This window comes from Coturnix japonica, chromosome 26 (genome assembly GCF_001577835.2).
Source record: "Coturnix japonica isolate 7356 chromosome 26, Coturnix japonica 2.1, whole genome shotgun sequence".
Taxonomy (NCBI): Eukaryota; Metazoa; Chordata; class Aves; order Galliformes; family Phasianidae; genus Coturnix; species Coturnix japonica.
Window position 1 is genome coordinate 1,463,601 of NC_029541.1, and position 22,632 is coordinate 1,486,232.

At 53.6% G+C, this 22,632-nt stretch overlaps 4 protein-coding genes across 7 annotated transcripts; 2 read left to right on the forward strand and 2 right to left on the reverse strand.

Annotated features, from left to right (window-relative positions):
• Window positions 1-209: 209 nt before the first annotated feature.
• LOC107324692 (cryptochrome-1-like) lies at window positions 210-9,657 on the reverse strand. Of its 2 annotated transcripts, none has more exons than XR_001559538.2 (12): window positions 9,488-9,657; window positions 7,582-8,005; window positions 6,750-6,866; window positions 6,193-6,340; window positions 5,743-5,883; window positions 5,169-5,339; window positions 4,951-5,091; window positions 3,829-3,980; window positions 3,100-3,197; window positions 2,081-2,191; window positions 562-1,836; window positions 210-295 (listed from the first exon to the last, which is right to left on the reverse strand). XR_001559538.2 is itself a non-coding variant. In XM_015884930.2 (12 exons), exons 3-12 carry the CDS (start codon window positions 7,992-7,994, stop codon window positions 1,739-1,741), a joined length of 1,590 nt encoding a protein of 529 aa, XP_015740416.1. In that variant the 5' UTR covers window positions 7,995-8,005; window positions 8,651-8,703; window positions 9,485-9,657; the 3' UTR covers window positions 727-1,738. The 2 variants fall into 2 exon arrangements, 1 of the variants encoding a protein (XP_015740416.1); XM_015884930.2 differs by lacking the exon at window positions 210-295 and adding an exon at window positions 8,651-8,703 and having other exon boundaries at window positions 727-1,836; window positions 9,485-9,657.
• Window positions 9,658-9,898: 241 nt separating this feature from the next.
• UBE2T (ubiquitin conjugating enzyme E2 T) lies at window positions 9,899-12,695 on the forward strand. Of its 3 annotated transcripts, none has more exons than XM_015884987.2 (7): window positions 9,899-10,018; window positions 10,563-10,691; window positions 10,895-10,964; window positions 11,186-11,291; window positions 11,677-11,775; window positions 11,993-12,076; window positions 12,406-12,695. In XM_015884987.2, exons 2-7 carry the CDS (start codon window positions 10,583-10,585, stop codon window positions 12,520-12,522), a joined length of 585 nt encoding a protein of 194 aa, XP_015740473.1. In that variant the 5' UTR covers window positions 9,899-10,018; window positions 10,563-10,582; the 3' UTR covers window positions 12,523-12,695. The 3 variants fall into 3 exon arrangements, with proteins under 3 accessions (XP_015740473.1, XP_015740475.1, XP_015740474.1); XM_015884989.2 differs by having other exon boundaries at window positions 9,902-10,018; window positions 10,568-10,691; XM_015884988.1 differs by lacking the exon at window positions 9,899-10,018 and adding an exon at window positions 10,140-10,171.
• Window positions 11,969-15,544, reverse strand: LOC107324716 (tetraspanin-18-like). The gene is made up of 8 exons (XM_015884984.2): window positions 15,355-15,544; window positions 15,005-15,083; window positions 14,644-14,838; window positions 14,066-14,140; window positions 13,873-13,971; window positions 13,509-13,688; window positions 13,308-13,391; window positions 11,969-13,092 (listed from the first exon to the last, which is right to left on the reverse strand). Exons 2-8 carry the CDS (start codon window positions 15,059-15,061, stop codon window positions 13,045-13,047), a joined length of 738 nt encoding a protein of 245 aa, XP_015740470.1. The 5' UTR covers window positions 15,062-15,083; window positions 15,355-15,544; the 3' UTR covers window positions 11,969-13,044.
• Window positions 15,545-15,945: 401 nt separating this feature from the next.
• Window positions 15,946-22,118, forward strand: ADIPOR1 (adiponectin receptor 1). The gene is made up of 8 exons (XM_015884983.2): window positions 15,946-16,052; window positions 16,139-16,319; window positions 16,938-17,054; window positions 17,556-17,727; window positions 18,487-18,673; window positions 19,768-19,955; window positions 20,873-21,066; window positions 21,316-22,118. Exons 2-8 carry the CDS (start codon window positions 16,173-16,175, stop codon window positions 21,442-21,444), a joined length of 1,134 nt encoding a protein of 377 aa, XP_015740469.1. The 5' UTR covers window positions 15,946-16,052; window positions 16,139-16,172; the 3' UTR covers window positions 21,445-22,118.
• Window positions 22,119-22,632: the final 514 nt, after the last annotated feature.

Consider the following 22,632-nt stretch of genomic DNA (forward strand, 5'->3'; position numbering starts at 1 on the left):
TGTCAGAAGAGACCTGAATAGGCTCATAAATCCTCATAACCACTCAAAGATGAAGTTCTTACAAAGGAAGGATCACCATTTCTAAGCAAAGTCTACTGCAGGGCTCTCATTGCAAAGGATGCCAGCTGGGGAGATTAAGGAACTTCTTCATCTCTGATTTGCCACCAAGAATCAGATTCCTTCCTGCTCAGATTCCTTCCTGCTCAGCTGCTCTTGCAGTTTCCTGCTCTTGCAGTTTCTCCTGCACAGCTTCTTTGCAGACCCAAACCCTCGTTCTTCCAACCAAAGACCAAACCTATGGAAGGATCGCCATTTCTAAGCAAAGTCTACTGCAGGGCTCTCATTGCAAAGGATGCCAGCTGGGGGGATTAAGGAGCTTCTTCATCTCTGCTTTGCCACCAAGAATCAGATTCCTTCCTGCTCAGATTCCTTCCTGCTCAGATTCCTTCCTGCTCAGATTCCTTCCTGCTCAGCTGCTCTTGCAGTTTCATGCTCAAAATGTTTCTCCTGCACAATTTCTTTGCAGACCCAAACCCTCGTTCTTCCAACCAAAGACCAAACCTTGCAACAAAAGGAGTCCCAAAGGTCCTTTGAACCTTCACAGCTGCAATCTGACCTCCTGGGAGAAACAATGCCACTCCAAACCGTGAGCAACAAGCACACGAAGTCTCTGTTTGCACAGCAATGCCAGGCATGGCACTGAAATAGAAACAGGCTGCTTTAGGACATGAAGGAGATGGCTGTGCCTCGAAAACACGATGTAACAACCAGCTCTGTATTGCTGCATTGCCCTCATCCTGCTCAGCCTTTCATTCTGGTCCTCCTGGTAACCCCTGTGTCTTCACCAGCTCAGCTCAGTTCAGGCTCAGCACAGTGGGATGACAAGGCTCATTCTCAGATCTATCAGATGGTCCTAATGTATTTACTGTAAGAAAACACCCACCCCCGGTTCATGGGGCTCACAGGCTGCTTCTGCAGTGGTCCATGGATGCCTCCAGAGTGAAGGAGTCTGGGCATGTGGGATTGATGCAATAGTTGTCTTCATTCCAATGAGGGCAGATGGGCACCAATTGTGACAACAGATTAATCTACAGACCTCACGTTTTTGTCACATCAGAAATAAGTTTTATTCCTTTTATAAACAAAAGTGATACCCACAGTGATGAAAACCCACCCCTCTCCTCTGACCCCTGCCAGAACCCCAACCATAACAAAGAAAACAGGCTACTCAGCCTTGTGATACTTCTGGAGGAGCCATTTCAATGGAGGGGGGAATTTTAACATGTGGTACGCGAGAGGACTAATATCTACCCCACAGGTAGAGGAACAAGACAAGAAGGACATCAGCCCCGACCCACTGATAAACTGTACAACAATGCCCTTAAAATTTGCCTCTCTACCCAGGAGAGGCAATTTAGCCTTAAATCCATGTGTATCTGTCGCAATGGAAAGGGTGGTGTTTGTCATTAAAACTATTCATAAAGACGCATGGACACCGAGTGGATTTGAATAATAGCAACACAGAAACACATCCATTGCCTACAGCTGCAGTAAATGACTACTAAAGCCACCATCTAGCAAAGTCATTCCAGGTAACAGCAGTAACAAATAGGTGGGAGGTACAGAGCTTTTGCTGGTGGTCAATTCATGCATGGAGTGCTGCTCCTCCTGCTTGGATGGCCTCTGCTCTCCCTTCTGCCATTCCTCTGTCCCCAGAGGGTAACCCCCTCAATGGGATCTAGGCTTGCTCTGTCATCCTGGCTGCTTTTGTCTTTGGTAAGTTTTCCTCAGAGAGGTCCCGCTTCAGCTTCATTTCCATGGGGTCATCCGCATCATCTGTGGCAAGAAGGAAGGGAGAATAAAAGTTTGCAGCCTTTTAGACCTCAATGCGGCAAGAGGCAGCATTGACAGCAGCAGGTAAAGCTCCCATTTATACCAGAAAATCCATGTACAGGCACTCAGCTTCTCAAGCTTTGGCTTTCCACATCTCCAGAGCAATCACAACAACATTCATCCCACAGGGTTGGTAGGTATCAATGTGCAACCTCCCAGCTGCAGAAAGCACAGAGGTCTTTATTACCTCTGGTGAGCTGGGCTGTCCTGTACTGCTCCTCTCGGACCTGCTTCATCAGCTGCAGGTTGTGATCACTGGCCTCCTTGTGGTCCACCATTGGGAAGGGGTAATCCCGACCTGGCACAACAGAGAGTTGGCAGGACTTAGCAAGGGTGTCTCACTGGGTTTACACCAAAGCCAATTCTTTATGGAGCAACTCATGGAAGGCATGGAGGATACAATTTGTCCCAATTAAAAATCAAAACAAGAAAAAGCAGAGTTTTCTACAATCAGTTTCACCAGACTGCCGGCAAATGAAGAGAATAAATGTGAAAATCAAAAGAGATTTGGAGCTTAGAGCTGCCAATTTCAATTCTTTATTTGGCAATATAAGAACAATCTGATGCTGCAAATATGGCCCAATCTGCCATTTATTTGAGAGGCATTGATAACAAACAGGATGCCACTGGATAAATGGACCTTGGGTGCCATTAAAGGACACAGCCAAATGTCTCCATGCAGCCTTGCTTTCTGTTTTGATAAAGGAATTTGAGAAGAGGTTTCAAGATTGCTGGGGAAAAAAGAAAATCATCCATTTTTTGGCACGTTTATCACTCCATTTTCAGATTGAATGCACAGCACTCCAATTGAGTTGCAATTCAACTCAACAATTTGACCATGTCTCCTCACAGGACTTTCCTAAGACCCCTCAGCAGGGTAAAATAACACCTTGCTCCACAATCATTCCTTATTCATGTCATCACTTTTTGGTAACATGCACCAATGCGACCAACTGTTTCCAAGGATGAAATGCAGGAAGATTAAAATTTCATCCAAAATCTGTGATGAGCACTTTGGGGACTCAGTGAGAATTGCAGCCACCGCCATCAAACCAAACGGATGCATTTAGAATGGGCTGCTGGGTGAATCCACAGACAAAAGATCAATGTAGCACTGGTGGTGGAAGTGTGGCACTTCCATTGCACACCCATTATTATTTTTAACAGTTATCAACCACAAAATCATGAGCACAGCATCCAAACTACCTATGATACATCCTGCTTGCTTCTGCTCCTCTTCAGAGGCCGTCCAGGGCTCGTAGATGTACTTAGAGGGAAAGTTCTTTAGGATAGGTAAGTACTTCCTACAGCATGAGAAGAACTAAAGGTTTTTATTACAATCCTGCAGGCAAATACCCACACATTGAAGAGCAATCCAACCTACGCTGCATTCATTCTTGGTGGTTTTGCTGGTGTTGAACACTATGAGGGAGTTTTGAAGCATTTCATGCAATTCCTGATCTGTGTCCTCCACCACTGAACTTCATACAAATGCATAATTGGGTTGATTTAAGCATTACTTCAGTTATGACTTCATCCATAACTATTTTCACCGTTAACTTTTGCTCCAACAAGCACAGCTTAGGACAGAACTCTAATGTCCTATTGTCAGCAAAGCCAGCTGGGCATTCCATTAACACTGACGTGTTAATAAGGCTCAGCACACATGCCTGGGAGAGATGGACTCCTTAAGAAGCCCATTAACTTCCACAGCTGACAATATGGAGTGGAGCATACCCAGCAATTGGACGCTCCTGTGAGTCTGCAGGCACTCACAACCCAACACAGTTCCAGGCTGAGTCATCACAGCCATTGGGGTTCCCTCCCATGCTAAATAAACTACAGAGGTTGTGTTTTGTGCAGGTTGAGTTCCCCAGCTCCTGCTGTCAGAGCAGCAGCACTGAGTAGATGGCACCGTGCTGTGCGTGGCCCTACCTGATGTATTCCCCCTCTGGGTCTGTGCGCCTCCCAAAACGAACTGGGCAGAAGATCCGTGTGTACTGGTGGAAGAAGGCACTGGCTGACAGCCACATCCAGTTCCCTGCGTTGATGCTGTAGTCAGCATCTAAAAGCAGCTCTTCAAACACCTGCGTTTTGGGGACAGGAAGAGAAAAACACCTCTGAGATGGCTGCCTGCATGGGTAAAAACACAACTGCCCAACAACAGCCACCAACCAATGAACCAACCACCACCAACCATCACTATCCAACCAACAACCATCGACCAACCAACCACCAGCAACTGATCAACAACCAACAACCAAGCAATCAACCACCACTAACCAACCATCACCCAATCAACCACCATTAAACAACCATCAACTAACCAGTCAACCACCATTAACCAACAATCACCCAAGCAATAAACCACCATTAACCAACTATCAACCACCATTAAGCAACCAACAACCAGTCAACCACCACTAACTAACCATCACCCAAACAATCAACCACCATTAAACAACCATCAACCAACCAATCAACCACCACTAAACTACCAATCAACCATCACTAAACAATCATCAACCAACCAATCAACCACCATCAACCAACCAATCAACTAACCATTAAACCATCAACCAACCAATCTACCACCACTAACCAACCATCACACAAGCAATCAACCACTGTTAACCAATCATCACCCAAACAATCAACCACCATTAACCGACCAATCAACCACCACTAACCACCCATCAACCAATCAACCACCATTAACCAACCGTCACCCAAACAATCAACCACCATTAACCAACCATCAACCGTCACCCAAACAATCAACCACCATTAACCAACCATCAACCAACCAATCACCCATCCAATCAACCACCACTAATCAACCATCAACCAACCAACCACCTGCCAACAACAACCACCAAACAACCAACAAATACAGGCTGGTTTCTGGTTGAAGCTCGCCCTGTGCTGGTCAGGATCCTGTGCACACATGGAACATTCTGCAGCAACAGTTTGTTGGAAGGAAGCTCCAGCAGGACCTGGTGTCAGAGAATCCCAAAGCACCAAACCAAAAGAGAAAACCCCAAACCAGAAGCGAACCTTCATGCCCTCTTCCCAGCTGATCCAAAGGTCCCCCCTGGTCAGGAAGCAGGCGGCAGCGTGCCGGGCAAGGTGGTGGATCCAGCCCTCTTGTCGCAGCTGGGTCATGATTGCATCAATCCAAGGGAACCCGGTCTGAGCCTGAGGCAGAAATCAAAGTCAGCCCTCCCGTATGATCCAAGACAAAACACAGTCATCATGGAAACGCATCTCGTTACCGTTTTCCATCTGTGGAGCCTCTCAGCATCCTCATACCAACGGATCTGGAGGCAGATGGGATTCCCGGCCATTTTGGTGAAGTTTGGTGTTGCTGATGCCACCGTGTAGAAGAATTCCCTCCACAGCAGCTGCCCTTGGAGTGACACAGGAGGCAGGGAGTGGTGCTTGGCCTGCAAAGACTCGGAGATCAACGCTTCTGTTCCCTCATTCGGTTTCATTCATTTTGTGATGCCCATAGAAGAAACATTGATCTGAACCACATGGCTGCCTCCACCACAGAGGTTCCCCATGAAACCAACAACCTGAAGCAATTCTTTTTGTACCAAAGCTGAATTCTGTTCAACCTCCTTTTATCTTCAGCTTTCTCCATCTGCCTTCCAGAAAGGTATCAGGTAGGGATTTCATAAACTAAACATACATTCATCAGCATGCTGACTGCACGTCTGGCTTCATAGGATGCTGCAAGAAGACTGTGGCAAAGCTGCATTATTTGCATCACCTCTCTGCCAAGAGGGTTAAACACCAGCCTCAGAAGCATTAGATTTTCTTGACTGTGGCCCATCTTTCCCTTACCTGAGCATAAATGTTTGACAGCCTATAAAAGAAGCTGCGGACTGACAGGCAGCCCATGCTGAAATAGGGGCTGAGGCCAGTGGTGCTTGGAAGCAGTGAATTCGGGATTGTTTTTGGTTTGGTGAAACTTGCCACCCAGCCCTGAAATGAGAACAGAAATCAAGGATCCAGCAGAGCAAGGTGAGAAACATCCAGCCAAAGGACAAGGATGGGCTCTTGGCTGTTGGCTTATGAGTGTGCAACACACACACACACACAGGGGAAATACTCCGATCTCCATCTTCCCATCAAGAACAACAGAATCCTGAGGTGGAGCTGCTCAGAGGGCAAACCATCAGCAAGAACTGGAGGCCACAGCCAACAGGTTTCTTGCAGTCCAGCCCCAACCACACACCATTGGGTGGCCCCAACCTCAGCCCACCCACACAACCCCCTGCCATCAGGATGGACCTGGTCTGCCAGGTGCTGCTCCAAGCGATGCAGCCCTTCACTCTCCCCTCCTCTCCATGGGGAGATGCTCTCAGGGGGGATCTTCAGATCCGTGGGCAAAGGGACCCCGTAGCGCTCAGCCAGGCCCAGCTCAGGGGGGCTGCACCTCCTAATGCAAAAGAGAGGGAACCAGAGCCAGGAACCAGTCCCCATTCACACACCAAGACCTCCTCTGTTGTGGCACAGGGGAACCAAAGCACAGCCAGAACCCCCGAGCTGATGCTCCACGGGGGACCAACCCACAAGGCTGGTGAGCAGCGACATGTGGTGAAAGAGACCTGGAATTTCTTGGCCACTCAACCTTCATATGCATGAGAAGTTTGTCTCGATGCACCCTATGAAAGCTTTACACCTTCACACTATGCCACTCCCATCTGCTCTCCCAGCAGCGTTACCACATTAATAACCCTCCATGCACAAAAGCAATGCCATATAACTTCTAAAAGTCCCTGTTATCGTTTGACCCCACTCATTTGGCAGAGGAAGGCCCTATAGGTGCCCTGTTGGGTCCTACTTACTGGAAGTCCTCAGCTGTGAGGTTTCGAACAGGAACCTCTGGGTCCCCAAGCAGTGCCAGGATGCGAAGGAACCTCTTGTATGTCAGTGGGGGAGTCCCACCATTCAGCTCCAAAATCCTATACATGAAATAAAATCACTGTTTGTGGGAACATGGATCAAGAAGGAAACTGGAGCTGTGGGTGCATGGGGAGCTGACAGCACAGTAACAGCCCCAGTCTGTGGAGCAACCACCAGTGGGAACAGATGGCTTGAATTCAATATGGAACATCACATCTATCTGTGGATTCACACCAATTAAAGGCTTTTCAGGGTGAGGTGTTAAGTCTGTTCTAATGATTATCTCCTTATCATTATCATCATCCCTTCATTATCTGCTGCCTTTCAGCTGTGAATAACTCCACGGACCCACAATTATCCACACACCAGTGAAAGTTTATTAGATAGATCCCTAAAGCCAGACAGAAGGATGCATACAAAAGTCCTTTGAATGTAGGATCATAGAATCATTAAGGCTGGAAAAGACCCTCATCTCATCCAACCATCAGACCATTCCCACGTGTCAGTGAATTTCGCCTGCTGTTTAGTTAATGGAAAGGCTTAAAGGGGGAAATAACAATAGATTCCTTTGGCTTGAATGAGAACCAGCATCCCAAAACCTGTGAACCACTGAAGCTCCTTCTGTCAATCTCCAGCCAATGCATCAGAGGGCCCCATCTTCTCAAAAGGAACTCATCAGGGACTGAGATCCTCCACCTTCCCTATGTTTTGTTTGCTAACTGTCAAACAGACCTTTATGGAGATGCCCCATTGGTCTGTAGGCCAACCACGTACCGTTGGGTGTTATAGAGGCTGTGGCCCATCAATGAGAGCACCTCGAAGCCCAGCTCTTCTCCCAGACCCCGAATGTTGGCTTCCATCTCCTTGTAAAAGGGTTCCATCTCCTCATCCAGAGTCACTTGAGTGATGTTCCACTTCTGGACGTGATCTCTGACAACTGATTCGTATTCTCCTTGAATGACCAGCAAACAGGAACCCAGCTGGCACAAACTGCTCCTCAAATCCTCCAGGGACTGCAGCAGGAAATGCCACCTCAAGGCTCCTATGTGCATGACGGACGTCATGAAGGCTCTATCCAGGATGTAGACAGGGTAGACGACCTCAGAGGACTGCAGTGCAGCCAGCAGAGCTGGGTTGTCGTGCAACCGAAGGCCCTTACGGAAGAGATGGATGGTGTGGTGCCTCATCCTGCCCAGAGCTGTGGGAAGGGAGAAGGAGAAGGAGAAGGAGAAGGAGAAGGAGAAGGCTCTGAAAGGATCTCATTGCACCTATGGTGGGTGGCTGGGCAGGAAACCCCCAGGGGTCCCTTCCAACCCCCATATTGTGTGCCCATAGAAACATCCCTCAGTGCCACAGCTCTCTGAAACCCCCCCCCAAAGGCCAGTCTGTGCCAACACATCATTGCTCTTTTGGAGAAGAAATGTCTCCCAAAGCCCAACCTGACCCTGTCCTGGAGCAACGTGAGGCCATCACCTCCCATCCTTCATCACCCTTTGAAGCATTGCAGCCGACCTGAGGGCTGGGGGAGCTCAGGGCAGAGCCTTTAGCCCACACTCCTCCCAGCCCTGCTCATAGGGATGCACTCAGTGAGCAGCAGCAAGGAGCCCCGTCACCCCCTGGGTTTATGCCAACCTGCTGCTTGTTCCAAGCATCCACCCATAGAACCATGAGGCAATGGATGAGCACAGGATGAAGCAATTACCTCTAACCTAAACCTACGCCCTCCTAAACAGCCACGGTGGTGACGCAGCTCTGCCAACCCCACACAGTGCCCACCACCCCAAAGCCCCCACAGCTGTAACAGCCCACTGAGCACCCCATAGACCCACAGCCACCAACTCACAGGCACTGAGGAGCTCACGGTGCACACCAGGAAGGAGCCCAGCACCGACTGCATGCCATGGAAGAACAGGAAAAGCAGAGTGCCAATGCCTGGGGTGCGCCCAGCCGGCACGTGGGGCAGAGAATGACGTGCAAAGCACAGAGCAGGGTGTCTGCAAGGGCTGTGCTGAGCACCACGGCCCCAACTTCAGGTTTGGGGTGGGTATAAGGAGAAATTCCTCCCTACCCTGGTAGGGTGTGGGGAGGGTGTAGGGACCTGGTGCTGTTATGGGCTGCCCAATGGGATCACCATCCCTGCAGGGGCTCCAGGAAGGTGGGGATGTTGTGCTGAGGAATGTGGAGCTGGTATGATGGGATGGGTTGGGAAACTCACGTGTTTGTGCAGCGATTATTGCTCATATATTGCCCTCTCACGGCCAGAAGAGCAAAACCACCAATTAAACACACATCACTAATTACTATAGAATAACCCTAAGCTGGAAGGGACCCAATAGGGATCACCGAGACGTTATTGCTGATCGTGTTCTCCTTCCTGGGAGCTTTTTAGAGGGCTGATATCCCCCCCCCATCGAATCGCGTTTCTACACCCCATTGGCTGCTCCGAAAGTAATGCCTCCTATTTATTATCGCGGCTATTCCAACAGCTGCAAAGAGCTCTCAGTCACACGCGCTGACAGAGCGACTTCACAGCTACAGAACTGCGTTTCCTTTGGTGCTGTACGCACATGAAGCCATAAAAACGTTGTGTCTGAGGACCTGGGGCTGCTGTCACCCCATGGAACCAATGCACCGCCCCCGGTTACACCGCGTTACTTCCCCGCTCCGGAGCCCTGCTCACCTCCCTCCTCCTCCTCCTCGGGCCCCGCTGTGCCCTGGGGTGACACGAAGAGCGACTCGACTTTAGGCAACGGGGCCGCTTATGCAACACACTGCGGGGGGGGGACACGGGGGGCCGGTAGAGCTGTGCCCGCCCTGCTGAGCTCCCATGGAGGCGGGGGGCGGGGTGGGACAGGGCCCGGCCCCTCTAACCCCTCTAACCCCATCCAACCCCCTCTAACCCCATCCAACCCCCTTTAACTCCATCCAACCCCTCTAACCCCCTCTGACCCCATCCCATCCCATCCCGTTCCGGAGCCCCCCGGTTGTGGGCGGAGTCTCCGTAAGCCACGCCCACATGGCGCGCTTTCCCCGCCACTGGGATGGGGGCGTGGCTTATTTCCCGCCAGCTGATCTCAGCCAATCAGCGCGCGCCGCCCCTTTCGGATTCGAAATGCCGCCGCTGGGTGGGAGGAGCTGAGCGGCGTCCAATCAGCGCTCGTATATTCGCTAGGGGGCGGGGCTAGAGGGCAGCGTCTCCTCCCGTTGCTGGGTGGGCGGCGGGGCTGGGGGGGAGAGAGGACTAAGGGGGGGGGGCCAGCTTGGAAGGGGGGGCAGGGCTTACTGGGGGGGGGGTGCGGTCACTGAGGTAGGCCCTGGTATATATATATATCTATGGGGTTGAAGTCAACAGGCCCCCATTGAAGTGAGTGGGGAGGCATAAGGGCCCTGCCCTATGGGGGGGGGGCCCTGGCCCTATGGGGGGATGCCCTGCCCTATGGGGGGGGGGTCCCATTGATCCCTATGGGGGGGGGGGGCGGTCCCTGCCCCTATGAGGGAGGGGAGGTCCCTGCCCTATGGGGGGAGGTCCTGCCGTATGGGGGTGGATGCCCTGCCCTATGGGGGGGTGGATGCCCTGCCCTATGGGGGGGTGGATGCCCTGCCCTATGGGGGGGTGGATGCCCTGCCAATGGGGGGGTGGATGCCCTGCCCTATGGGGGGGGGGATGCCCTGCCCTATGGGGGGGGGGATGCCCTGCCCTATGGGGGGGCCCTTAAGGCCATGTCCCAACCCAGCCCTTCCTATGGTTCCTTAAGGGCAGCCTCATACCCGCAGCATGCAGAGAGCATCCCGGCTGAGCAGGGAGCTGGCATTGCTGAGCACGGAGCCGCCGCCCGGTATCAGCTGCTGGCAGAATGGAGAGAGAATGGACGAGCTGCGGGCACGTAGGTGTTGGGGTTGGTGGGGGGCTTTGGGGGGGGATGGGGCATTGCATTGGGTTGGTACACGCTGTGCAGTGGGGTTGGATATGGGGGGGGTCCTCTCTAGCTGTAAGGAGTGTTACAGAGTGTTATAGATGGGATGGTTGGCTGAATTCCTATCATTCTGAATGCAGTATTTATGCTTGTGATATTGTTTGTTTGCAAAGAGATCATAGGAGCTCCAGAGACACCCTATGAGAAAGGGATATTCGACCTGGAGGTGGTTGTGCCTGAAAGGTGAGTGAGTAATGATTCTCTCTAATGCCAAGTGAATGCATTGATGTGAGGTCTTTCCTTCAGCCTCCCCCCCCCTGTAATTGTTATCCCTGGCTGAATGGATTCCATGTGTTGGATGTGTGATGATGGGATGTCACTTCGATACCTGCTGTATGGAAGGATTAATGGCATAACTGGGGTATGAATATCATGCTGTGTTTCTTAATGCTGATCTCTTCAAGGTACCCGTTTGAGCCCCCAAAGATTCGCTTTCTGACCCCTATTTATCATCCTAACATCGACTCTGCTGGAAGGATTTGTCTGGATGTTCTTAAGTTACCACCAAAGGTAAGATAGCGCTGCTTGGGCACAGTAAATGAGCCTGAGGAGGATAATGAGCTCCTTATCTTTTTCTTGTAAAAGCCTGATTGAATGTCTCTTTGCTACTGACTTATTTACACAGGAGAGCGGCTGTGGAGTTTTTGTGTGGCCTCTCCTTTGTTTAGGGATTAGAACATGACCTTCTTTGCTCTGTATAAGCTTCCAAGGCTTTAAGGATTGCGGTGGGAAGGCAGCCCTCTGAAAATGGGCCGGCACAGCCTGTGGTTCCATCAGTTCCCTCTGAGAGGCCTCAGCCTGTGTGTTTTCTATGGGGCTCTGAGTGCTCCGAGCTTCCTCCAGGCATCCTAATGGTCTTCCTCTCAGCTGCTTCTCTCCCCCTCTCCTCCTGCAGGGCACATGGAGGCCTTCCCTCAACATCTCCACACTACTGACCTCCATACAGCTGCTGATGGCAGAGCCCAACCCTGATGACCCCCTCATGGCAGACATAGTATGTGGGCTCCTTTAAGGCTTCAGGGGCTGTGGGTGTGGGGTGGAGCGTTGCCTTTGCTCAAGCAAACTCAAGCGAGCAACAGAATGGTGTTGAGTGACATGTGTGTAGCAGTTTGGGTCTGGGATCAGGAATCCTTCTGCCAGGGCTGCAAGAGGAGTTAATAACCCCCCAGTGTTCAGTCTGTTAATACTAAAGTCAAATCTTTCTCTTTTAGTCCTCGGAGTACAAGTACAACAAGCAGCAGTTCTTAATAAATGCCAAAGAGTGGACTGAGAAGTACGCGAGCCAACAGAAGAGGGTAAGAAATGGGCCTTCCTGTTGCAGCTGTGTGAATATTCCTCATCTAATTCCCCTTCCATGGCCACAGAGGGGGAGAAGAGGTGGTGTGGGGCAGCAACAATTGCTCCCTCCATGTAAATGAGGCATTGAATTGCAGTGCTCTCCCAGGAGGTCTGTAGGTTGAGCAGGACTGATAGAACCCCAAGATACTCAACCTTCATTCCGCCTCAGCTCTGTTCCTAAGTGCACATTCTGCTGTGCCTCATGCTCAGACAGGACTTAGCACAGCAGTGCTAATGGCTCCTAAAACTAAATGATTCACAGCTGTTACTTCTTATTTCTTTGGAGGCTTTGGAGGAGAAAACAAACCAGAGTGAAAGCAAAGCCACCAATGGATCTGCCATGCAGAAAAGAAAAGGGAGCTCTATCAGCAAGAAGGAGAAGCAGCCTCGCATGGGCTCCTAAGTGAGTTTAGTTCCTGATGTGGCTGCCAGCTTTGCTTTCATTGTGTCCTCTTTAAGTGGGTATAATCAAATAGTTTAATATGGAATAGCAGCAGGGTTTATTGTTTCTGTTTCCTAGCAGTTGGTTCGTTTGGTTTTTGAGATGTTATAGAAAATAAAGCTTTAATTTGCTTCTCTTTCTGGTTTGTAAGGCTTCCAGAGAGGCAGCTCTTAGGTTCCATTTGCAGGTTACACCATTTAACACAGCTGGGTTATATCTCCAGGAGCTGGACAGAGAAGAAGAGCAGGGGGAGGGAAGGGCTGAGAAAGGACAAAAAGGGCCCAGAGGTGGAGGGGGGACAATACAGAGGAGGGGGATAATGTGAGGAATGGGTTTGGGTTAGGGTGGAACAGGGCTGAGGTCTGAACAGCTGGGCTGAGATATGCAAGAAAAACAGCATCTTTGCCTGCTGCTGTTTCCAATGCATTTGGCTCATCTCTGCTGTGCTGCCAGTGGCTTGGAGAGCTGCTCCCAGCATCCTGCTCAGTCAAAGTTGTAGTAAAGGCAAAAGGCGAAGAACATAGCGAAGATCTGGAAGAGAAGGAGGGAAGGAGCAGGTCAGCTCCCTGCCACAGCAGCACATTGGTGGAGAATGAAGCTGAATGAGACCTCTGTGCTCTGCTCCTGGTCCAACCAGGTGCCAGATCTGTGCAAGGCAAAGCACCATCCCTTCCTCCACCATCAAACAGAGCACCCAAAGGAGGTGACCCACCACCTGCCTTGTCCCCTCCGGCTCTGCTCAGTACCTCAATGCCCAGCACGGCCAAGCTGCACAGCCCAGGAACGGAGATGTACTTCTGCAAGGTCTTGCTGAAGGTGGGGAAGCAGCCCTGGGCAGGAGGGGGAGATGATGGAGACATTCCTTGTGCTTCATAGGGCTGCAGGGAGCTCAGAGAGGACTAGGACAGTTGGGGGCAGTGTGGAGGGGCAGCATGAGCTGAGGATACCTGCTCATGGATGTAGCCAGGGCTCCTCTCCTGGCACTGCTCCCATCCCAGCAGCTCTCCTGCCTGCAGGAGCCCATCCCGGGCACAGCACGCCTGTGGCCAAGGCATCCCTGGGTGCAGCTCCTGGAAATGGGAACCATTCCCAAAGTCTTCAGGCCCCAAAACGCCACAACAGGAGAACTAAAATGGAAGGGAACACCATCGACATGCTATAGGAATGCAGGGACTTGGCTTGGAGGTAGAATAGAGGAAGGGGGAGCAGCCCAGCATGAGTCCTATGATCCATAAGAACCCTGTGGTTACAGTCACTCTGAGCAGCACCCATGGGTGTTCCACACCCTATCAGGGGCTCCTGGCCACTCACTGTCACCATGAGGGTATTCCAAGCCACAGAGAAGACCTCAGCACCCTCATCCCCGCAGTAATTCCTTCGCAGCTCTGACAGGAAGAGCTCTGGCCGGATCTATGGGATCAGAGCCACGTGTGAGCACCAGGTATGGGGACAGGGATGCCTCACACTCACCATCACCCACCCAGAGCTTGAGGGGAAGCTGTACCTGCTTCAAGTGCGTCAGGAAGAGCACGGCCCCAACGAGCTGCGTGATAAAGACAAGGCTCACCAGGATGAAGAACTGGAAGGCAGCGGGACAGAAAGGTCAGAAATCATTCTCAGTTCACATGCAATTTGCTCCTGCTGCTCCTCCCCTCCTCTGCCACCAGCCCTGCCCATGCATGGGGACAGTGGGGCAGGGAATGAGCATCTCTGAGCACCACAGCTGTAAGGCAGAACATGGCAGGGGCTGGAGAAGGCAAAGATATTGTGGTGCCTGTGCTCATAAAAGGGTTTGTGGTCCTCAGAACGGAAGGAAAAGGATCAGAAATGCCATGTGGGACAAACCTATAGAAAGAAAGGAGAGAAAAAAGGGAGAGAAGAGGGAGAAAAGAGGGAGAAAAGTCAACCCAGTGCTTTACAAAGGCTTTAAATTCAATGTCTCAGAAGGTGGAGATTAGATTGGGGAGTTTGTTGAAGGCTGATGGTGCCAGGATGGGGATTCTGGCTCCTCCAGGGGTATCCTGCACCCCGCAGCTCCCTGCACCCCCCAGCTCCCTGCATCCCAGTTTCCCCCTCACTCACCACCAGCAGCAGCGGCCGGCTCCGTCTCAGTGCCCCGCAGCAGCCCAGGAAGCCCAGCAATGAGAGGGCGATGCCCACAGCCAGCAGCAGGTAGGCACCCACACTCAGCACAGGTTTAGCAGCCACGATGTCCTGGAAACCAGCCGGGTCTGCAGCCACCCAGACCCCAACGCTCACCAGGCAGATCCCCCCGGCCTATGGGACACAGCAAGGACACAGGGAACCTCATGGGGGCAGAGCTGGGATCCCCTCCCTCAGCTGGCTGCCACCCTGAGCATCACATCCCAGCTCTGTATGGATGGCACCGCTTGGCTCTATGGCTCAGAGCACCCTGCAGCCCTCCATCCCCAGCAGGACTCACAAACACCAGCACGTTGAAGATGAACATCAGGTACTTCATGCAGCTCAGGACACCCATGGGGACACCGGGGCGTTAATCCCTGCAGAGGGGAGAGCTCAGTAGGGACAGCTCCAGGCTCCGGGATGGCTGAGCTGCTGCTAATGAAGGGACCGGCAGAGCATCCCGTGCTCCTGGATCAGCTGTGGGGTGGAACGGAGCGCTCCATCCATGGGGCAGCAGCCACAGGGAGCCGGGATACACACATGGAAGGGATTCTGCCCCTCCCCACACCCCGATGGGCTCCTGACCCCCATTAGGCGACACCCCACAGCTCCATGCTGCCTCTGCCCCCCCAAAGCCCCATCACTCACCCCGGGGGGACACGGTGCTCAGCTCCAACCACCGTCTGCACCGATTTAATGCCAGAAAGGTCGGAAAATCCCCCCCGGTCCCAGCGTGGAGCCTGAGGAACCCCGTCCTACAGCCCGGTATGAATCATTGATGGGAACCGGATCCGGCAGCGGGGAGACACCGGGGGTAATTAAAGCTGGACGGAAAGACGAGCCGGCACCGAGGGCAACGTGGGCATCGGTGATGGCTGCCCGCACATGGCGGGGGAGGACTCGACGCCTTTGGGAGCTCGGATAACGCTGGGATGGACAGAGAGCGGGACGGGGGACAGACGGACAGGGGACGGGAGGACGAGGCCGGTGTGTCCGGTCCATGCCGTGTCGATGCGGTGACAGCACCGCGCTCCGTGCCTCCCGGTGCGCCCCCCCGGCGCTGCGCACCCCGTGCAATTCCACTCCCCGCCTGCAGGGGGCAGCAGAGGACGCGACCAGAGAGACGGCACCACCACGCTAGAGCGTCTCCCACCAGCTGTGAGGCTCAGCCAATCGCAGCGGGCGGCTGTGTGGGAGAGGAGAGAGACAGGCAGCAGCTCCAGCCAATCATAGCGCGAGTTCTGCAAGACCCCAGTGGGGGCGGGGCTTGGAGGCCGGAAGCGGCCCGTTCCCTCAGCGTCGCTTCCGGTGCCGCCGCCGCCGCCCAGCGCGGGATGTAGCGGCCGGTGAGTGTCGGTGCCGCTCCGGGACGCGGGGCCGGTTCCGGTGTCGGGTCGGTTCCGGTGTCGTTCACTCCGTTCTTCCTCCTCAGGACGCGGACGGAGCCCACGATCGTCTCCGCCGTTATGGCGTCCCGGAAAGCCGCCGCCGCCGCCGCCGTTCAGGGCAACGGGCTGACGGCAACCGGGAGGGAGCGGGCCCACATGGAGCTGGCGGAGCTGGGGCCGCTGCTGGACGAGAAGGGAGAGCGGGGAACGGCCGGGAACGGCAGCGTAAGGAGCGGGAACGGGGGGGGGCGGTGTGACCGGTTAACGACGGGATCGGTAAAGGACGGGCGGGGTGACCGGGATGAGACCGGTATGGTCCGGTATGTGTCCGGTATGTGTCCCATATGTGCCCGGTTGGGGCGTTAGGAGCCGCTGTGCCCAATAACGGGGATATATTGGATGCTTCGGAACGGCGGAGGGACCGGATCGGGATGGGGGGATCCGGGAGGTCGTTTCCAGCTTTAACGGTGCCGTGATTCTCCGTTAATCCAACCGGGATCGGTTTGTGCCCCGAGGGTTTGGGCCCCAAACGGATCGTAGCTCATGACGCTGCTAATGGCCGTTCAATGTGCCCCGGGGGGCTCCAGGCTGAGCCCTGGGGTCTCCTTTAGTTTGGTTGGAAGGATGAAAATCCCTCGTTGTAAAACCACCTTGAAACCGGGATCAAGCCGGGATTAGCCTGACGGGGTTGAGGCTGGAGCCAGTTATATAAGTGATGGGGAGCGGTGGGTCCTGGGCGACCCCATGGGATGGGATGGAGCCCCGGCTGCTCTCTGGGTCCCTGTGCCCCCCATGGTTCCCTCTGGGGTTTCTTTCTCCCTCTGGGGTTGTTTCTGTGTCCAGGCTGAAGACCCGCCGTGCCCGGTGGCCCGTGAGGAAGAGGAGGAGGTGGTCCGTGTGCTGACTCTGCCCCTGCAGGCTCATCACGCCATGGAGAAGATGGAGGAGTTTGTGTATAAGGTATGGGAGCTTCGTGGGATCCCTCCTTTGGAGGTTGTGCTCAGCTCTGCTGGGCTTCAGGAGCAGCAGCAGCTTCATTGTCAGTGCCTGGGAGCTGAAATGCTGCTGGGTGCCACTGCTCAGACCTGGTGCTCGTGGTCACCATGTTTGGCAATACATGAGGCCCTGCACGGTTCTGTCAGCCAGGCTTCATTTTAGGACTAAAGCTAAAGGGAATCCTCCAGTGCTGGGAGCAGACTCGGTGTGCTGAAGGGTTAAACGCTGCCCATTGTCTGCAGCTCCTTAGGGGATGTGGAAGTGCAGCGCAGGATGTGGGTGGTGTAAGGGATTCCACGGGGTGTTGTGAAAGCCAAAGTTCCTCTCCCAGAGGAGAGTTTTGGGGCCTTTTCTGTAGGCAAGACCTGCAGTTTGAGCTCCCAGGGTGATTCAGCTTGAACCTTTGGGCTGTATCACTGCTGCTGCCAGCCCTGGTGGCCACCAACACGAGTTGGTTTGTTGCAGGTATGGGAAGGGCGCTGGCGTGTGATCCCTTACGATGTGCTGCCCGACTGGCTGAAGGACAACGATTACCTCCTGCACGGGCACCGACCTCCGATGCCGTCCTTCCGAGCCTGCTTCAAGAGCATCTTCCGAATACACACCGAGACAGGCAACATCTGGACTCACTTGCTAGGTGAGGGGGGGGGTGTGTGGTTGTTCAGAGCTTCTGTAGGGCTGGAGGTGTGCTGTGCCCCCATGCTTGAGGCAAGGGGTGGCCTCTGAAGGACAGGTTTGCTCCAAGGGATTTACTTGATGCCCACCGCCTTCCTTTTAGGATCACGTACCCCTCTGGTTCTGCACGTGGAGGCAGCTCAGTTGCTGGAGGCTGGGAGCTCCTGGGCTTCAGAGTGAAGGGAGAATAGGGACAGTCCCTCACAGCAGCACTGAGACCTGAGCTCAGTGGTGTCATTTATGCTTTTCAAGAGCCAATGGCCCCATTTGGACATGGATTGGGACATTCTACAGAGTTCTGGCCTGCATGGGGACTCAGAGGCTCAGGGTTTTCAGGTGCTGGCTGTGCTGTGGCCAGACTGCTCCCACTGCACAGCACTTGTAGGTCAGCTGTTTCTGCTCCTGGGATGGAGAAATGTGTCCTGGGCAAAACAGTGTCTCATAAAACCTCTCCTTGAAAGCCAGGATGTGTGCAGCCTCTGTGATTCTCCTGGCTCTTTGCTCTACTAAGGAGGCATCATGTTTGTAAGGCAGAGACCCCCAGGCATTGATTCTGTGCCTGCCATGCTGGCCTCTTCCCCCCCCTGTATCCCTTACCACCTTCCCTGTGCTGCTGCCAGCGTTCTCAGCCTGTCTCAGGGATCCTCCATCTGTTGTGTTCCCTCTGTCGATGCTGGATGTTCCTCTGTCTGACTTCCCGTTTGCTGTGTATATACTGCAGGTTTTGTGTTGTTCCTCTGCCTGGGGATCCTGACCATGCTGCGGCCCAACATGTACTTCATGGCTCCTCTCCAGGAGAAGGTTGTGTTCGGGATGTTCTTCCTCGGGGCGGTGCTGTGCCTCAGCTTCTCCTGGCTTTTCCACACTGTCTACTGTCACTCAGAGAAGGTCTCACGGACTTTTTCCAAGTGAGTCAGCACCGCTGCGGTCTCGGGATGTTCTGACTTCTCACAGCACTTCCCCTCTGAGTGCTGCATTCACTGAGGTTTTGTTCTCAGGGGAAGGGAGCAGTGTGGGGCTCAGAAGGAGCAGGGTCTGGGATGGCTCTGTCCTGTATCTCAGCATCTGGCAGCAGCTCTAATATCCTCAGGGAATGGAGCCTATGAGGACTGGGAACCTGTAGGAACCTGAGAGAATGGCCTCAGTGCCTCTCAGAGCAGCACAGTGAGGAACGGTGCTGGTCTCACTGGGCAGCTCTGGGTCTTCCAGTTTACTGGATGTTTTGAAAGGCTCTGAGTCAGATCCAATTTGAACTGAAACCAAATTGAAAAGCAAAACAAACAGGATTCCCGGCAAAGTGGAAATGCTGGGCAGTGGCCAGTGCTCGTCTCTGAGGTCAGCGTTGCTCTTTAAGTTAAGTTCACATCAGCCTCCATGGCACAGGGAGAGAAGCAGCGAGGCTTTCAACTGAGACCTTGCTCACTGAAGTCTATCAAAGGCATTTACTTGGGTGCTGCTTGCTGGGAAATCCTGCCAATCTCCTATGCACAAACACCAGATCCCATGGGCTCTCGTGTCTGGAACAAACTGTGCTGCCTGCCCTGAGCAGGAATGTCCTTGTGTGCTGGGGAGGGTTCCTGCAAGGCTGCTGTGGCAGTGGGAAATGCAGCCGACTGTGTTTCCGTGCTGAAATTGTTCCTGGATCGATAGCACTTTGCAAAGGGAGAGCAATCAAATCCACACGCACAAGGACTAATGCCCACCCCTTGTCGTGGTGGTTTGAGCGTACAGCATCTCTGTGCTGCTCCTGCATATACAGCAAGTGTTCATTGCACTCTGCCAGCTCTGCTTGCATCCCTGTAAGCCCCAGGTCCCTTCTCCTGTTTCTTTTTGCACTGATGAGACTTGAATCTGCTGTCCAATGCAGTTATACTCGTGGGGTGGTGGCTTCAACTCCGTTTGGGTGCAGACAGACTGCATGGCACCAAGTGCCAAGATGATGCAGGAGGGGCCAGGCTTTGGGGCTCACCTGCGTGTATCTCTCATTCTGCTCTGGCTGCAGGTTGGATTATTCAGGAATTGCACTGCTGATCATGGGGAGCTTCGTCCCCTGGCTCTATTATTCGTTCTACTGCTCCCCACAGCCAAGACTCATCTACCTCTCCATTGTCTGCGTCTTGGGCATCTCCGCCATCATTGTTGCTCAGTGGGACCGGTTTGCCACCCCCAAGCACCGGCAGACAAGAGCAGGTAGGAGCACTATGTGTTCATCACAAGTCCCCAGCCCCAGGAAGGAGCCTTGTAGTGCACTTTGGGAAGAAGCCACTGTGTTGTGCTGATGGTTCTGTGCTAGAGCAGAGCTCCAGGGCGCTGCAAAGAGCTCCCAGCACCTGCAGCATTCATTCCCCTGGAGCACCACGCTGTTCTGTAGCAGGGAGGCTTCCTCCTTCCTCTCACTGTGCTGGAGATTTGCATCCTCCACTGAGCAGGGCTGGTCTGAGCTCCTCTTGGCACTCAGCAAGGCTGAGGTTTGGAGCAGGCAGGCGGTGGTTAGAAATAGCCCTATAAGCAGCAGCTGGGCAGCCTGAGGCTGTGCCACACAGAGGCTCATTATCCTGGATGTGGTTTGGCAGTGTGGAGCTGCAGCTCATCCAGAGAGGGACAAATTCCCTCCTGGTCTCCACAGTGTGTGCTGCCATGCCTCTGCTGTCCTGGAGGCTGCAGGGCAGGCCTCTATACGTGCACCCACATCAGTGCTGTGTCAAGGAGGAGGCAGGAAACAGGGCTGAGCCCAGCCCCACCATTACCTACACAGCATTAGTGTGGGTGTGCTGGCACAGATCACAGCTGCCTGCTGTGGGACAGAGCTGCTTTGCTCCTGCAGCGTAAAGCGAGTGGGTGGCAGTGCCAAACCCTGCCTGCTGCTGCAGGGCCACCTTCCTGCTGCCACTACAAACCGCAGCCCTCTGCTCTGGTATCCTGCTGTGGTGCTGTCAGCCCTCTGCTGATCTAATTAAATTTGACAGCTGGAAATTCCTACATTGCTAATTAGCACCTTCCCCTGAGCTCCAAGCAGCTTCAACAAACAAATGACTCCGGCAGCAGGGCTGGCAGGGCTGCGCTCCTCACGTGTGCTCCCTCTTGCTGATCTCTCCTCTCTGTTGCAGGTGTCTTTCTGGGGCTGGGGCTGAGCGGTGTGGTGCCCACCATGCACTTCACCATCGCCGAGGGGTTCGTGAAGGCCACCACAGTCGGGCAGATGGGCTGGTTCTTCCTCATGGCTGTGATGTACATCACGGGTGCGGGGCTTTACGCCGCCCGCATTCCAGAGCGCTTCTTCCCGGGCAAGTTCGACATCTGGGTGAGTTGTGTGAGGGGTGATGGGGTGCCTCATGGGGAGCTGAGAGGATGAGAATTGATGGTAGGGATCTCTGAGATGGAGAGAAGGAGGCTGGGCTCACAGTGCAGGTGATGCTGCCAGGGAGCAAGGAAGGGGAGGCTCTGCAGTTAGTCCCGGGGTGGTGGTGGAGCAGCACGAGGCAGCTGTTCTGTTCCCTGCACTGCTCTGCCTGCTTCCACCCGGCTCAAAGGGCTTTTTGCTTCCTCACAGTTCCAGTCACATCAGATCTTCCATGTGCTCGTGGTGGCTGCAGCCTTTGTCCACTTCTACGGCGTGTCCAACCTGCAGGAGTTTCGCTACGGACTCGAAGGGGGGTGCACAGACGACTCTCTCCTCTGAGAGCGCCTGATTTTAGTACAAGCTTCCTAAGTGCTTTTTAAACTCTCTTTGCTAAAATCAAAGGAAGACTCAAAACCGGTTGGGGTTGTTGTTGGATTTGTTATCATTATACAGTGAACAAAAAAATTCTTTAGCAAAGTTCCGTCGACCAAATCCTTCCCCCCTTCTCCATGTGCTGGGGCTGAGGGGAGGCCGGCCCTGCGGTGCTGTTAAGGTCTCTCCTCCTCCAAACAGAGTTCTGGCTGCAGCACAGTTCAGGCATGCCCATTTCTGCCAGTAAAGGCTGCAGTGCTCCGCTCCCAGCACTGCTGAGCACTCCCTTCCCAAGCACTTGCGTGGCACCAGGCCCAGGGCTGGAGGTTGTACAGACCCCTCCCAGCAGAGCTGCCTTCCTGGGGGCAGCTCTGTGACGCCCGGTGCTGCTGCCCAGGGCACAGGCACAGATTCACCTAACTTAAGTTTTAATTGTCTTTGTTTTTGTTTTCTTGACAAAGTAATGTAAACATAAATGAGAGAATATTTAATATTTAATACTAAGCTTTAAGAAGACTTGCTGCCACCGCAGTGTACTCGGCTCCCTCGCTGTCTGTGGTAGTGAAGGAAGGGCAGTGTTGTAGGGGAATGTAGAGCTGCTGTAGCTGATTGAAATAAAGAGGTCAGTAGTTCAGTGTCGTGCTGGTGGTGTCGGTCTGGTTTTTTGGGGCTGTGATGGTGAAGTGGCTCCTGGGGAGAGCACCCTGAGGAGTGTGTCAGGGACAGCTGGGAGCTGCCTGCAAGCTGTGGTCTCCATCCTGCCCTGAGTGAGTCAGGACAGCAGCAAAGCAGGAAACTTGTGGGTGCTGTGGAGATGACAGGGCAGGAAACCCTTCCCTGGAGGCATGGTGGGCTATAGGGCAGAGGGACCTGCTGCCTTTCCTCCTCGGAACAGCAAGGGGAAGAGAGCTGTCAGCTCACCCTGCAGGGCTCCCAGCCAGCCAGCAAAGACCCTATAACCTGGTTAATATGTGGGGAGCAAAGGGCAGCACCTCACATCAGGGGCTTGCCCTTGTGCGGAGAGCTTTGTGAGTGACCGTGTGGCAACGGGGGATTAGAGGGGAGGGGCTGAGCTGAATAAAGCTCTTCTTGAGAAGCTGAAGCCTGTTGTAACCTCACAACAGGGTGAGGGGGGGGGGTGCATGGTGGCCCTTC